Source organism: Crocodylus siamensis, chromosome 13 (assembly GCF_052110815.1).
Source record: "Crocodylus siamensis isolate JL-2025a chromosome 13, ASM5211081v1, whole genome shotgun sequence".
NCBI lineage: Eukaryota > Metazoa > Chordata > Crocodylia > Crocodylidae > Crocodylus > Crocodylus siamensis.
The window spans coordinates 4,987,112-5,002,958 of record NC_143407.1 but is presented as its reverse complement, the minus strand read 5'-3'; the positions used below and the strand labels follow the sequence as shown (position 1 = coordinate 5,002,958).

The following is a 15,847-nucleotide window of genomic DNA, read 5'->3' as shown; positions in this document are numbered from 1 at the left end:
GGTGCCTCACATTCATCTCGTGGGGAATCATGACCCCCCTACCCCCCGCTCCAGTCTCTTTCCGTCACGGTGCTAGCGAGCGTAGCACTCCCGAGCCTCTAAGTACGACGTGGGTTTTTTCTCCCGAGATGGAGCACCTTGCATTTCTCAGGGTTGAATGTCACCAGGTTTTGATACGCCCACCTTTTAATGCAGGTATCTTCCTGTCAACACACTTCCAAAATGTAACATTGCAGTAACAGATGAGACACGTCAATGTAAAACTGCTATAAAATATCCTTGATCTTTCACAGCATTTGCTAAACAAGTCAAGACTCAGCACTGAGGTAGAAGGCATTCTCTCTCTCTCTCTCTCTCTCTCTCTCTCTCACACATAAAAGCAGCTGAGGACAGTCACACAGAGGCAGCGCAAAGCTAGGAACAAAACCCTTAACCAACTATTGTATTCTTGCTGAACACGCCACCTCCCAGTTACTTTCTTCCAAGTTGTTTGGGATTCTGCTACACTGCCACCTTTTAAGCACCGACAGCCCCCAGCTCCCTCTAGAGGTATTGGTACTCCACCTTTTTTCTGTATTTAAGTATTTCTGAGATAAGCAAGAGTGATTATGCTATGCACCCAAATTATGCAGACTCACTGGGCGACAAGACATCAGCCAGCTCTTTAGAGAGTTGCTTTGGAAGAGGGAAAACAGATTCTGTGGGGGCTGAGGATTAGCACCCATTTGGGGAGACAGCTTAAAAGTGCTATCTACTTAAAAGTTTAGTTTTTGGAAACGGATGGTAGTGACGAAGAGGACAAATACTGGCAATGAACACTTAGAGAAACAGAGGTCCCAAACTCCACCATATTTCAGTTCTTTTAAAAGAGAATTACCTTGGGGCATTCCCCTCAATCATTTAATCACACAACATTAAAATATAACCCTTTACCTTCCGGTAAGTTTAAAATGACAAAAAGGTACAAGAACCAATAATGGACATGTGCCTCTGATCGGTACCTTGAGCAGCGAGTAAGGCAGTGTCACCTCCAGCTCTGCTATTCGGTGTGCTGGATCCTCACTGTCCCCATGGATTTCCAAATCCTCCTCTGGTATCGTGTCCCACTGCCCTCGATGGGCTGCCAACATATGAACCAGTTCGTACTGCCCCGGCAGAGCCAAGCTAATCCGCGTTTGTGTCCCATGCGTGAAGCGGATTCGCCGCCTCTTACAATTCTCCTCGCTGCTGATTTTGGTGGTGGGGAGCAGCTTCTCACCCAACAGCATGTTGAGTAGTTGGCATTTGGCGTTACAGTTCTGACCAAGGATTAGAAGACAGGGGTGCCAGTTCACCGTCAGCTGGAGATACTCCTCCTCATGGCGGGGGAAGGCAATGAAGTTCAACTGCCCTAGAACGCAAAACCACCAGAATTCATTAGACAAAGGCTGCTGCACATACGTGATTTGAAACTCCACTGGTTTAAGCCTCAAGTCCACTACGCCACCCCAGCACTTTATTTAAAGAGTGAACAAGGCAGGTACCTAACCTAGCACTAAAATACAGTGTTTGTGCACCGTGAAACTAACATCAGACATTCAACCCCTTTACAAGTTTAATACCAACAGCTAAGATACTTTGCTGACTTTCCCCAGGCTTTGAGGCCTTCTTTGAAAAAAAGTGCTCCCAAGTCGCACACAAGAAATTAAATCTGAACAAAGGGCAGAGCAGGGTGCACAGAATGGGTGGAACTTTAACCAAATGTCACATCATTGGCATCTACCAAAATCTCAGCACATTAGAAGTGGGGTGCTTTGGCCTCCAAAGCTTACACTCCCCCACATCAGACAATGGCAACGTTTACCACTGTTACCAGATGTTCTCTAAAGGTCATGTCGAAATCCAGGAAGAAAATCTAAAAGTTCAAGGCTTTCCCCATTACTTGGCAGGATGAAGTGCAAGACAATTTGTTTGCCAACAGCCAACAAGTGCTCCGGGTTGGTGCAGATGGAGGAAGACATACAACTAAGGCCTACTCCAGTTTAAACTTCATTGGTTTAAGCACCTGCATGATGACCAGATGAGACACCAAGTGATAAAATGAGAAGGAAAGCTCGTCAAGCTGGGAGGTAATAAAGGCCCACAACCGTTCTGTGCAGCCTGAAACTGAGCCTTATTATTACACTCTCCTTACAGACACCCAAAAACGGGAGGTGGAGTGCAGGGAGAAGGAACAGTGCTACAGCATGTAAAGCTGGTTCCCCAAATACCAAACATCCCTTTCAACTTTAACCAACACATGCCATTAACTAGAGTCTTAATATAAAACTATCTGAAGTAGCTGTCACTGGGCACACTTATACACGCAGTTTAATGTGCATTAAAGAGTCACAAAACACCACGTACTTACACCAAGTTGTATTAAAATAAGCTAACACGCCTTTTTCTTGTACCTCAAAATGAAGGTAATAATTTTTAATGAGCATTAGCAAAAGTGCATTTGGTGGCTTGAGTAGCTGCAGGTTCCAAACAGCACCTAAGATGATTTCTTCCCTGTTGCCCCTTTCCTCCTCCATCCTCCAGTTTGACGTCTGAATTACAACTGGATCTGTTTTTAATTTGTCTTTTATCCTCCTGCACTACGAAGACTAACATTGGGTGTCTCAGCATTGTTTTTAAATCAACCCATTAGCATTAGATGCAGCATGGTATGCAATCTTGGAGTCAAGTTGCAGTTTAGATTAAAGTTACCAATCAATCGTCTCAGTAACAGTAAGAAATGGATGGGAAGGAGCAGGCAGTCAAATCATAGACCAGTTCTCATGTTGTGCAAGTCAGTCCAGTTCCACTGTGTTCAGAGCTGGCGATTACAGCATCCAAGAAGTGCACGAGTGGTTTGTGTTTTTTTTAAAGATGCAAATACACACTAGATCCTAGTAGCGAAGCTTCTTGTATTAGCAACAGAGCAACAGGAAAGACACCTACACTAGGCAAAAAATCAGGAGCTTTAAACACAAAAACACCAGATGCAGAACAGAAATAAATCTACATCGTTTAGGAGGAGCAAGTTTAAACTGACTTATAAAATTAAAAGAACCAGATCACATGACTATTTTTTTTTGGTTAGAAAAAAAAAAAAAATGATTCCAGTGATGGTTAAGAGGCAACAGATTCTCCTACTAATCCCTCTATCACTTTAGTGAAGCAGTTGCATGGAAAGATGCTGCCGAGTTCATACCTCAGATCTCTGGCAGGGGTCTGAGACTTCAATGGAACAAATCTTTTCCATCCCACCACCACTATGACGGTATAGGAACAGTTTTTCCCCCTCAGTACATGAATAAAAAGGACGAAGAGAAAACAGAACTGTTTTACAGTGCAACAAACTTGGTAGAGCAGCACCGGACAAAGTCGAGTAGACCAAGACGGGACCCGATGATCAGGTCCTAAATATTTAGAAGCTGGTGAAAGGAAGAAGAAAACCTCCAACACCAAAGCAGCTTCCTAGCTAGTTGTTTCAGACTCCAATTCATCAATAAGGACAGGCTGCAGCCATAAAAGCTGCTCTACAACAACCTCTTTTTACCATTATGGAAGGATTGTGTTCAAACTGCTGAAGGAACCTGATCTGCCGTTTCTAATAACCTGACCAGACTGATGGGAGCGACTGCCCTTTGAACAGCACGAGCCATCTCCAGACAGCCGGACTCAAATGTCTTTTTAAATTTTCATGCCTCCACTAAAAATAAAGCTCCCTCAAGTCATGAGACCAGTTTCAATATTGAAGTGCCTTGCTAGCCTAAGGGAATCAAATGGAACTGACAACTATTAATAGATCCCCTTTCCCACCAAGCTCCGTTTACAACTCCTGTTCTCAGTCATTTTGCACACAGTGATCAAGGTGCAAAAGCCGTTTAAAGCATATATCAATTTGGCTACTGTTAAAATGGAGCCTCATCTGGATGCCTAGAAACCCACATCCATGGACCTCACCAGGCTGCGGTCCTGCACTTGCACTTGAAGTAGCAGCAGGGTCAACAGCACGACACTCCACCCTCCTCCAAGTGGGGCAGGAGTCATCAACCCCCTAACCCTAGCAGCCTGGGCTAAGAAACCTTTTGTCAGAATCCTTTGCTGGGACACTGCTGCCAAGACCCAGACCAGTCGTACGTGCTAACACTGCTTTTAGCAAAGCCGATGCACCTCAAGAGCTGCACCGACTCAAGCAGATGCCCTGGTGTCACAGATGTTAGATGGCACGGACCTTACAGATTGGGTCCAGCCCCGCTTGTACCTGGGCAGGAAAGACTGCTGGGGGGGGTCAGTTCTTTCTGTCACATATTTCACTCTTCCTTAACCATGAAAGGTAGGAGCTGAGCACCAGCCACCTTGGCCCGAACATCTACTCAGAGAGCCTTGTGCTTTATATTTAAAAAAAAGAAGATTAAAAGGTGACACCAGTAAAAAACCAAAACAAAAACAAACAAACAAAAAAACCAACACACAGGACTCCATGAGGTCCCCAGGGTTGATCAAGTCTCTCACAATCTTCTCCTGAGCATTTTCCTTCTTTCATCTCATCTCAGCTCCTCCTGCACAACTTGAAGGCACACATTGGGAGTATAATGGAAGATGAAACAACATAATGTTTCTCAAAGGAGGATGAAGAAACACCAAATAAAAAGTCTCCGTAAATAATCATCTGGAAGACACGCAATACTTATTTTGTTCAAGTCCCTCCTAGAGTTCAGTAGCCACAAACAGGTCGAAACGTTGATGCAGAATACACATGCCGATGACTGAAGTACACCAAGTGCCAAAGGAAACGGTGGCGTAGGTTGTAGCCGTGCTGGTCTAAGGACATAGGCAGACAAAGTTCTTTGGGTCAAGCTGATATCTTATTAGACAAGCTCATAGTTGGAAAAAATTCTCTTTGCAAGTTTTCGGGTACAAATACCCTTTATCAGGCTGAGGAAGCCAAGGAAACCATGTGCACTTGCAAGAAAGCAATTCACAAGAGACTTCTTCCAATCCAGCGCTAGACTGAACAGGTAGATGAAATCCTCCACACTGCTCATCAAGAGTCCTATTCATTTGTCCAAAAAATAAGTCCTCTGGGAAACATTTCTTGTATAAAAGAAATAGATACACTTCAAGTGATTTTTATCAAATGTCACTTGAAAAATGTTTCAAGTGACAATGTACAAGAGTCATTTCACTTTGCACGCTCGACTTTAACATGGTCAATTTTAAATCTTTAACGGGGGGGGGGGGGGAACCCCCACCAGAAAACACCCCACCACTTCTCAGCCCACTGAGACATTAGCCCATATAAGACCTCTGTCAGTGATCACAATATTACAGATGGCTGGACTACAAGGACTAAATCAAGGTGTCAGTACCTAAAACAAACCTCAGGGAGAGCAGCCTCTCAGGATTTTGGAATTAAAAATTCAATATCAGCCATGCTAGAATTAGTTAGGCGTCCCATTGATATTTAGAGCAGAGAAAAATGTGCCCAGCACTCCTTTTTTAGATATTATCAGTGACAAACAGCTCCAAATAGGTTCTGCAAGTCACTGGTCTGCCAGAAGGGAGAGCTCTCACAGTGTAAATCCATGCAGTGATTTTAAGGACAGGAAATTCTGGGTTTAAGAAAAGCACCTACTACCCTACCCCGCCACCCTCCCCATGCACACCCAAAGTAATATTCAAGTTCAGACAAAATTCTCACCCCTGCCGACTGGTATAGGACTTGCTTGAGAAGAGGGTTTAATTCACACCTTGCTAGCCAATTCTGCCTTTTAGGAAGAAATTACGGTTTATATCCAGAACCTGAGAGCCTTCATCCAAAAACAAGTTTGCCTTGTTAGCTAGCCGAATTAATTTAGTCCTACGAACTAAACGGTTTCAAAAGTTCACAGCTACTGCAAACGCAAGTCTAACTGACTTGAACACTCTCCCAATGTGCAAATTAAAAACAGAAAGAGAGAAAAGTCTTTCATACAGAGAACTGTGCAGGTGAAGTGGTTTCTAGATGCAGGTAGTTAACTACCAAGTTTAAAAAAAAAAAAAATCATAATAGTATTTATAAAACCAAGATAACCCAGTTTGTTTTGCTGCATTCAAAACAGAAGGTTAAAAAGCAGCAAGAGCATGGTCTCAAACAAGCAAAATACCAAAGCCTCCATTATCTTGAGGTAGGAAAAAAAAAAAAAAAAAAGTGTTATTTGACATAATATAGCAGTTTTAAGGTGAGCAGTGGAAGATTTTTAAGAGTGGCTTCATGGCTCTTTGCAAAAGCCCTACAAAAGCCCAAGCCGTTTTCCCACTCAAGCAACTAGATGCTCTCTAGACTCTTCCCCCAATTATAATATATCCAGCTTTGAGAAAATAGGCAGCCTTACCGTTAAAAATTCCACTGTGGTACCAAGAAGAATCTTATTTATTTAAATGAAACCTATTCCCTCCCATTAGGAAAGCAGACTTCTAGATTACAGTGGCTTGTAACAGCAGAAAGGGATGTAGCCAAAGTGGTTTATTTATTTTTTAACTGCCAATATGGCTTATTTTACAATTACTTCTCAGTCTACAAGTCTGATGCCTTCTTGCGGCTTGCCACCCACCACTACATAAAATACCAATGATGTGAGACTTCACAAGTGAGCAGCTCATAAACGGCCCGTGTGAAAAGGCGGCTCCAATAATCCTATGCATCTTCTGAGTAAATGGTCTAAGATTCAACTCCTCAAACCATATATTCAGCCCTGAAAAAAGAAAAAAAAAAAAAAATCTTTCACTTGCATTTAGTTGATCGCAGCAAGTTTGCTATACAAGAACCCTCCAAGAAGGAAACCTAGCAGCTGACAGCTATCTACAGTTCAAGCTACTGCCACAAGTCTGACCCAGATGGAAACAGGCACCCCAGCAAGAGTACCCCAGCTCATCTACGCAACCTCCCCCCGCCCCCCGTGGACAAGCCAGTCCTCCCTCACCCCTCTACTCATCATTAACACTGAATAACTGTTTCTCACAGAAGGCATGTGCAAGCCAAACTGGCCTATGTTCCAAAATGAACATTATTTACAGAAAAGCATGCTATAATTATGGCTAAAGAAGTCAAACTGGTATTTTCAGTTGTCCTCAATGCAATCTAGTCAAATTAATTCCACCCCCCACCACAAGGCTCATGGCTGCAGGTCACAATGCTATTCTAATTCTACTGTCTGTTAAGTGCTTATAGCACCAGTTCTCATCAGTTCATAGCTGATCGAGGGCCAGAACACTGCAGAAGTGATTTTCTACACTCTAACAGCAGTGACCACAGCACTGGTTCAAAGGGGTGCTGTGCAGCCAGACACGGCACAGGCTTAGAGGTATACCTCCAAGGTGCTTACCATTAGGAGATGCACTAGTAAGACAGAGGTGGAATTGGATCCAGTCCCATTAGGCAATATGAACTTGGGCAGCCAAGTCCGATCCCATTTCATACCGAGTCCAAGGAGCAGCTAATGCAGGTGGTGAGTGGGTCCCTCCTCTTCCTCTCTGCTTTGCAACTAAGTGGCACAGGATAACTTTGGCTTCCTATACATGGAACAGGATCAGATCCAGAGTTTTGATATGCAAGCCTTAAGAGCATGACACCTCTCCTACAGCAGATTGAAACACTTGCATATAGGTGCCAAACACATCCTTTGAAAGGAGGCTGACAAATGTATTGTCATTTTTGACATGCTTAAATTCTTACTATTCATCCTTCTTCTGACAGTTTGAGACAGACAGCACGGGGAAGCTGTAAACAGTGCAACATCACAGCAGTGACTAGATGAAAATAACTCGCTGCTCAAGTACTGGCACCAGCAGAAGTCCCAATTATAGCTGCAGTAACAGCACTTTTCCCTTCATATTCCTGGAGGTCATCTGTACAAGTAAAACACAACTAGCCCAAGTGTTGGCATGTAGAAGTTCTGCTCATCTGACGTAAGGATCCTTTCCATATTTAGAGTTTTATCAGATGTGAATGTAGGGGCTTTGGACTATGTATACTTCACCTCTGCAGTTTTTGCAGAAAAACAACAGTACCTCACACTGTAAGAAGAAATGTACCATGTCAGACTCAAACTATTTTAGCCCCATTTTAAAATCACTTATTTTCTGCACATGCAGCCTGGACCACATTCTGCCTTGGTTCATGCACAAAGCTCCCGCTGACTTGAGTCAGCAGCTATGGGCACACCATCCTACAACACTGTTAGTCAGAAGCAGGGCTCCTCTATTCTACAGCAAAATGTTGTTCCTTTAAAGTTTAAAGGGCTCACCATCCCTGGAGAGAGTAAGATAGGGGCTTTGCCCACAGTCTTTCTAGCTGCTGTAGGCTACGGAGTTATGAAGAAGCAGAATCAGCAACAATCTCTTCCAGATACTGCAGGATGATATTCTAGTGAAGAGGTATAAAGAAGTTTCTCCATTAGTCTCAGAAGACACACCACCTTAGTCCAGATAGCCCTGTGCAATTACCAGGCCACAGAGCTCACTTATAAACAGGTTTCTTCCAAGACACGCATCTTTAAAATGGCTACAGCATTCAACACCTCAAAGCTTGAAAGATTCTCCTGTAGCACCAAAATTTCTCCAATACTACCAACTTAATATTTAACCAAAAAAGGTTATTATTCTAGCCTGCATCACAACAGGTTTTGATCTGTGTATTAGTTAGCTTTGATACCAGCTTTCATCAATACCCCAGCACTCTTCCCTGCCTGGGGCAGGGGGGTTGGATGCCATCTGCTGAGGTATTGGGGTTGGAAGGGACCTAACAATAGGTATTAGGAGCAGTACAGTTTGTTCAATTAGTCATTAAGTGTCCAAACAAAAAACCCTCCTGGTTCACCTGTCAATAGTTCTGATAGCGAGCAGATCAATGACGTTGCTTAAGGAACCATTCTATTAAGAAAGCATTTCCACTCCAAGTCATGCTCATAACATGAATACCTTTTGTAGTCTTAATTGCCCAGGAAGCTCCCCTCCATCCTGTCCCTCCCACCTCTCCAAGGTAACTCTAACCCAGAGGTCAGATGACTTCACTAGCAAAGTCCCTAACCAACTTCAGGGAGTCTCTGAAGATAGCAGAAAGGCACTCCTACTATAGCAGTAGGCAGCAGTAAAACACACCCTCCAAGATGGGTCACGTTTCTGAAATATTCCACATTTAGTGGCATCTTCTTAACAAGGAGTATCCCAATTGTGTGCTTACAGCCTTTCACAACTCATAGTCAAAGCCATCGCAAGCAGCTGTATTGAAAGTCACTGAAAAGTCCGCGGGCAGCTCAAGAGACCGTGCATTTGAAAACAAGTTAAGAGGCGAATCGTTTCTTAGCAGTTAGACCTACTGTACCTTAAGTGGGAATGCAAGCTTGTTCTTCCAAGACCGAGCACAAAGCATCCAGCTCCAACCCAAGTCATTGCTACTGCTTCTGGAAAAGCTGAAGAGCTACGTGGACGGTAAAGTCATGTTCAGACAAATAGTTTGAACCTGTTCTTCTATGCTTCATTGAAGAGTCTGAATAGACTTAATTTACATAGCTCTGCCAACGAGACAAACGTATTTAGAAGACAACAGCCTACCAGAGAAATTGCTGAATAGTTCCGTACATGCTCAAGTGCTCCAACTTGCCTGTTCTTGCCTTCCTTCCTACAAGTAATTCTCTCCATGAGCAGCATCCATATTACAAAGACAAAGTTGCTAGTCAGAATAACCAATTAAACCAGCAAGTCAAGTCACATACCAGAAGGCAGTATCAACTCTTGAGCAGTCACCATCATGCCAGACACAAGTCTGGCATCTACACCACAAATGAGAGTATCCGTACCACAGTATGCACAGCTCAGGCTACCACTGGACTCCATTACAAGGTCAGTCATCTAGACACACATCCACAAAAAACCTCCGTGTTTACAATCCAGCATTACCTAGAGGCTTACTATAGGCAATTGTTTCTCCAGTGAAGGAACAGTTGTTCAGGAACTCCAAATGAAAGGAAATCACAGGTACTGCAGTTCCCTGCAGTCAGGCACATAATGGACATTAAGCCCAAAGAGAACACCCACTCCAGCTTGCCTGCAAACCACAAAAGTCCTAACAAACCAGGAGTGCTTCATACCAAAAAAAGATTCAAGAACAAGGTGCCACCACTGCCTTAGTCTCACACAAACAGGGATGATATAGACTGCCCCAGACATTACGGTGATGGTAGAAAACTATTGCAAGAGAGACTCACAAATGCTCCGAGGACTAACATGGCTGCACTGAACATAAAGGTTGAGGTGACGGGGGGGGGGGGGGGGGGGGGGGGGGGGGGGGGCAGGGTCTGAACCCTGGTTTCTTACAGGTATTCTAAAACTGCTTACTAGATATCAAATCCCCACAACCATGGAGAAAACAACCTTATTTTTAGACCCAGCCAGTTGCACTGAAGAGGATTTCCCTGGGGACTTTTAGACTACATCATCTAGAGACATGTGATAACACACTTCAAATAAGCACCCAAAAGGACTAGTGTCCAAGCATGTGGATCCCATTTATCTTTTCTCTGGAGGAAGAAGGCCAATTCAAGAACAAGGAAGCCTCTCACAAAATCTGGTTTTGTAGGGAACAACTACTCAGACAAACAAGTCTAGTTTGCCTGGGGTATTTCTTGACAGGTCGTCCCCCCCCCCCAAAAAAAGAGAAGTTAAACCTGCACCCAGCCCCATTTTAGAAGAACTCTGTCACGGCTTCCTAGCCCACACCAGACCCATTTATCCCAACCGGCTTCCTTAACATTCACTTGAAAGTAGATGCACAGGGAGCGCCAGGGAGAAGAGGAAAGAGATCACGTTTCCAGTAAATTAGATGGCTATGCAAAGCCAAGTTCTGTACTGTCTGTAGCTAATCTAGTTTAAGAACAAGTCTCTGCTGTTGTGCTTCTCAGATTAGAAGCACTCGGCCCAAGCAGCAGCAGCAGCAGCAACATTATCAAGTGCCATTTCAGCAGCTAAGAACACGAAGCAGAGACACCTCCGCCATTAAGAATTTGTGATCCTGAGCTTTACCCTTCTTGACGTACCCTAATGCAGGACTAAGGTAGCCATCCCAGCATCAAGAGCTGGCTAAAGACCGCATCCTTTTAAAATTTTAAATTCACCTGAAGATGCAGATTCTTGCAAAAGACCACCACCAGCAACTGCCTTCTTGAGCATGAGATCATCAGTGGTTAAGTGCTGGCTGCAAAGATAACTAGGTTTTTACGCCATAATAATCTGTACCTCTTGAGAGATCAGAATACCCGATTTCCTGGCAGGTGGGTATTCCTTGTAGATGGTACTGTTCATCTGCAGTGCCCCAAGTGGCAAGCGTCTCCTTTTTGAACCGTCTGTTACCAACTAAACAGCACCAGCCTGAAGCCAGCGTTAAACTCAAGGCTCCTCCTTCAAAAAAGCTTACCACCTACAATTCAATAGCCACAGAGCAAAGAGCACAGAGCAAAGAATGAAGCTTGATTTCAAGGTAGTGGAGGAGAAAGCACCAGTCAGTTGCTTCGATCAGTTGGTGGCCAGCACCGTGGCCCATGGAGCGGGGGTGTCACACTGCAGCTCCCAGGCTCTCCCTCAGTCCCTGTTCCCTCTCTTGCTCCGGCCGAGACCGGGCTGTTTCTTGTCCCAGGGGACAAGACAGCGCAAGGCCCAGCATGGAGGGAGGGTCCAAGGCTGTGTGGGTACATGGCCTGTACCAGGTTCATGGTGCAGCAGCAGGGACAGCCACGCAGTCTGGGGACTCATGGTTTGCTCTGGTAGAGCCCACAGCATGCCACCCTCACTAATGCAGCTTGCAGGGCATGTGGCCCTCAGTCAGTTGGATAGCCCTGGCCTAGATGATATTTTAAATGAGCGAGGCAGCAAGCAGTAGAAACCAACTATTATACACTTACCTCAGAACAGCTGACAGAAGCTAGAAGCTTGTGCCCGTGAGTATGGCTTCTCAAGCTACACGTGGAGAGGAGCAACTTAAGATCCACCAGCACTTTGGAGTTAAAGATTTACAGAGAGGCATTTCTGGCTTGTACAGAGCAAGATGTCCTGCAGAGTCCTTTGACCTTTTATATGGATTTTAATTAAAACTTTGTAGTTTTAACAGACACCATCTATAAAGTGCTGCCTGCCCCAGGAGTGACACTGCAGATTCCTTGAATGGGAAGGCACATTTTACTAATCAACAACCCAGCGCAAACTGCTGTATAACAGCCAGCTTCGATTGTATTAGTATTACAGCAGGACAACCATCTTCACAGCATGCAGGGTTTTGCCCTGCACCTTAACTCCACCCAAGCAAACCACGAGCATTTTCCCTCATTTATTCTCACAGACTTAAGAGGCGTTTGTTAGCTTAGGCTGCAAACAAACACCCTTGGCTGGGTCACCTAAAGCTTATTTTACCAGGGAAGAAATCCCATCTTCCTCCTACCACCCACCCTTTAGTTATTACTGTGGACAAATCCATTTTTTTTTTTTCTTCATATAGACTAAGTCAATGACCAAAGCCAAGCAAACTTTTCCAGAACAGTTACACATTAATAGGTGCAATATGCATCTCCGTGCAGAGCCAGAAGACCAAACCTAGCTGGTTTTGCTTTTTCGGCCCTGAAGCATTGTTATAGCCACTTACAGAACAAGACCCTGGGATTGGCTTAGATGCCTATATATCAAAATATAAAAAGAAATGGTTATTTAAACACAGGAGATATTCCCAAGCGAGGCAAACCAGACATTAAGAAACCCAGACTGAACTATTTTAAGTTTCAGTGTAAACTGTTTGGAAAAATTTCCAGACAGAAAATGAGAAAAAAACCCCTAGGATTGAAGAACATGCAACCTAGTCATTCAACAGGTTGAAATTTTTTTTTTTTTTTTTTTATAAAAAGGTGTTAGATGCTGTTCTCTCTCTCTAAACCCTTGACCAGAACCCCTATTTATAGCTCCTATTACAGGAATAATCAAAACATGGAACATGCCAGCTAATGAAGACATTGAAAAAGGAAAACAAGAATTGTGTAAGAAGCTAGCAAGCTTGTTCTGCAGAACTCTGATCCTCTTTAAAACATTATCCCATAGTACAAGTTTCTAGACAGTCTCTCTAAAGGCCTTCCAGTAATAATAGACAGAAGCATTTTTCTTTTAATGATAACTAAAACAACTCATCTTCTGAGGACACGCTGCATGTAGCCCGAACAAGAAGTTACGTTATGACTATTACTATTAGTGTACTGAATATGCACACAGACAATTAACATCTTGATCCATTACTAGCAATGTTTTACCATCATCTGCAACTGCTGATGTTGCCAAGAGGATTTTTTTTTAACTTTTTTTTTTTTTTGGTGGGGGCAGGGAGGAAAAAAAAAAAAAAAAAAAAGAGGAAAGAGAGGAAGGGGGAATAATTTTAAAACATAACTTGTACCCATGTCAAGGGGATTTATGCTCCTTCATCCCAAAGGCTTTTGAACATATGTAAGTTAGGTTTAACACAGCATGCAATCAGGCCTTAAGAAAAAAGTTCTTTCAGAGATGGCAAGAGCCAGTAAAAATTCTCACACCACGAGACCAAGTTTAGTAGACAAGTCTTAGAAGCTTTTAATTACACCAAGCAGGCAAGCAGTCCCATTCAGTAAGATGATTATTTATGTATGCAATTGCTGTGGACTGCAGCCCTCCACTTCAGAGGCCTGTATCCTCTCAAAACTTAAGTCTTAAAGCCTACCTCTCCAAGTGAATGGGGTCCATGATTCTGGTTTTCAGAAGCTTTAACCCTGTATTGAAGGCTACAGCACCAGGTCCACCGACTGTTTACCAAAGCTACACTTTGTATCCTTGAGAACCTAGTGTCAAGCAGGCAAACACAAGGCAAGACAGCTTTGCCAAGGGCTACTCCGATATATTGTATTGTTTGGAAAAAAACACCTACATAGGATCCAAGGAACTGGGGCAAGATTGAGCAGATTGTTTAACATGCAATCAAGATACAGGGCATATTCTACAAGCATGCCAATATGAAGCATCTCTTATTTAGAAAGGTTTCCTGAAATGTTTACAAACTAAATGCCAGCTTCACCCTAAATGTATGCAAACCTGTTGAAGCGGGCCAAAAACAAGCAAAAACAACAGGTTTGCTTCCTACAAAACATCAACAAGTCAAAACCACACCGGAAGTAGGATGTCAATAAAAACATCAGATGTGTAGAGCTGCTTTGCTTCAGTCTCCCGTGTAGGTAAAAGTAAAACGCATCCTGCTGGAAAAGGGCTGCGTTAAAGGCTCGCAACAATGCCGGGATTCTCGGATCACCACCGTCGGGCAGTTTCCCGCACGTCTCGGAGCCCTAGAGGAAAGCCGCATCCGCACGCTTCTTCCCAGAAGCAACCGGGTAACGCTTGTACGGCCTTGTCACACCAGCCCCCTTGCACAAGGATGCTCTCTGGACACCGAGCCCAGGACGGGCTTGCGCACACAGCTCATGGGCGAGGCTGCAGCAAGAGCGGGGACACGAAGCGGTTATCTGCAGGATGCCTCCGCCAGGCGCTGCAAGGCCATCGCAAGCCCACCTCGGGGCCTGCCTGGAGCCCCCCGCCCCCCTCGCTACCCAGGTTCCTGCCCCAGCGCCCCGCAAAGGACGCCCCGGCACAGCCACGCAGTCCCTTCCTCCTTGGGGCACCCCCCCACAGGTGTCCCACTGCCCATGCTACTTCGGGGACCCTTCACAGCAGCCCCATGGACCCCCCCATGCCAGCCCCCCACCTTGCAGGATCTACCTGCCATTCACCTTCTTCCCCCTGCCCCCCAAAGCCACAGGACCCTATGGGGGGTCCTGCCTCGGGGGGAGGGGGTGTCCTTCTCCCCCTCCCCACAGGACCCCCCTGTGCCCAGCCCCCCCCACACACACGAGGACCCCCCTTTGCCTCCCACGACGCCTCTTGTGTCCAGTCCCTCCCCCCGTGCCCCGCCCCGCGCGTACCGGGGGTGTCGGCGCTGCCGCCGGGGGCGCTGTGGGCGGCGCCGGGCGGGGGGGGCGCGGCGGCGGCGGGCGGCGGCTCCCCGTCGGGCCCGGGGGCGGCGGCGGCGGCGTTGGCGGGGGGGAAGGGCGGCCCCTGGGAGTACTTGATGTCGCGGAAGAACTTCTTGGTCTCGCGCAGGTTGTGCTGCAGCCGCGCCAGGTGCCGGTTGTAGTGGCCGAAGCCGCGGCACAGCTCGCGGAGCACTCCGCCGGCGCCGGGCCCGGGCCCCCGGCCCGAGGGCGCACCCCCGCCCTCCATGTCCTCCGGCTCCGGCTCCGCCGGGCTCCCGGCCGCGTCCAGGCTGCAGCCCCCGCGGCGCGGCCCGGCCCGGCCCGGCCCAGCCGCCGCCGCCTCCTGCGCGGGCAGCAGCGCCGCAGCGTGCGCGCGGCGGAACCTTTATCCGGGCGCCGCGGGGCAAAGGGGGAGCGGCCGGGGGCGGACCCGCGCGCGGCGCCTCATGGGACTTGTGGTCCCGCGCCCGGGGAGCCTGCGCTAGCCGCGGGGCATCATGGGACTTGGAGGCCTCATCCAGCTCTGCCGAGGGGCATTGTGGGCGGGGTTGGAAACCTGCCGCGGGGTATTCTGGGACTTGCAGTTCCAGCAGAGGGGAGTTTTGCAGGGCAAGCAGCACCCTCTGCCCTTACAGGGGACCGTGGGGTGGGGAAAAGGCAGGAGCCCTGGAAGCAGTGCCGGATTGTGCCGTGCTGAGGCCCTAAACTATGTCCACCTTCAATAATCCACGAAAATAGATTTTTAATGACATTTAAGGTAAATTTTAAGATCCCGA

The 15,847-nt window shown here is 46.2% G+C and overlaps 1 protein-coding gene across 3 annotated transcripts in view; it reads right to left on the bottom strand.

The window, feature by feature from the left end:
* Window positions 1-15,485, bottom strand: part of DSTYK (dual serine/threonine and tyrosine protein kinase) — a 41,951-nt gene extending 26,466 nt beyond the window's left edge. The window contains exons 1-4 of one of the 3 annotated variants that reach the window (XM_090025271.1): window positions 8,298-8,402; window positions 7,377-7,563; window positions 6,621-6,746; window positions 1,002-1,390 (exon numbers count right to left, since the gene is read on the bottom strand). In XM_090025271.1, coding sequence (XP_089881397.1) covers window positions 1,002-1,390; window positions 6,621-6,696 — 465 coding nt within the window. In that variant the 5' untranslated portion in view covers window positions 6,697-6,746; window positions 7,377-7,563; window positions 8,298-8,402. Of the gene's footprint in view, window positions 1-1,001; window positions 1,391-6,620; window positions 6,747-7,376; window positions 7,564-8,297; window positions 8,403-13,771; window positions 14,451-15,020 lie in introns of those variants that run through there. The other 2 variants (XM_090025270.1, XM_090025272.1) reach the window with 2 other exon arrangements.
* Window positions 15,486-15,847: the final 362 nt, after the last annotated feature.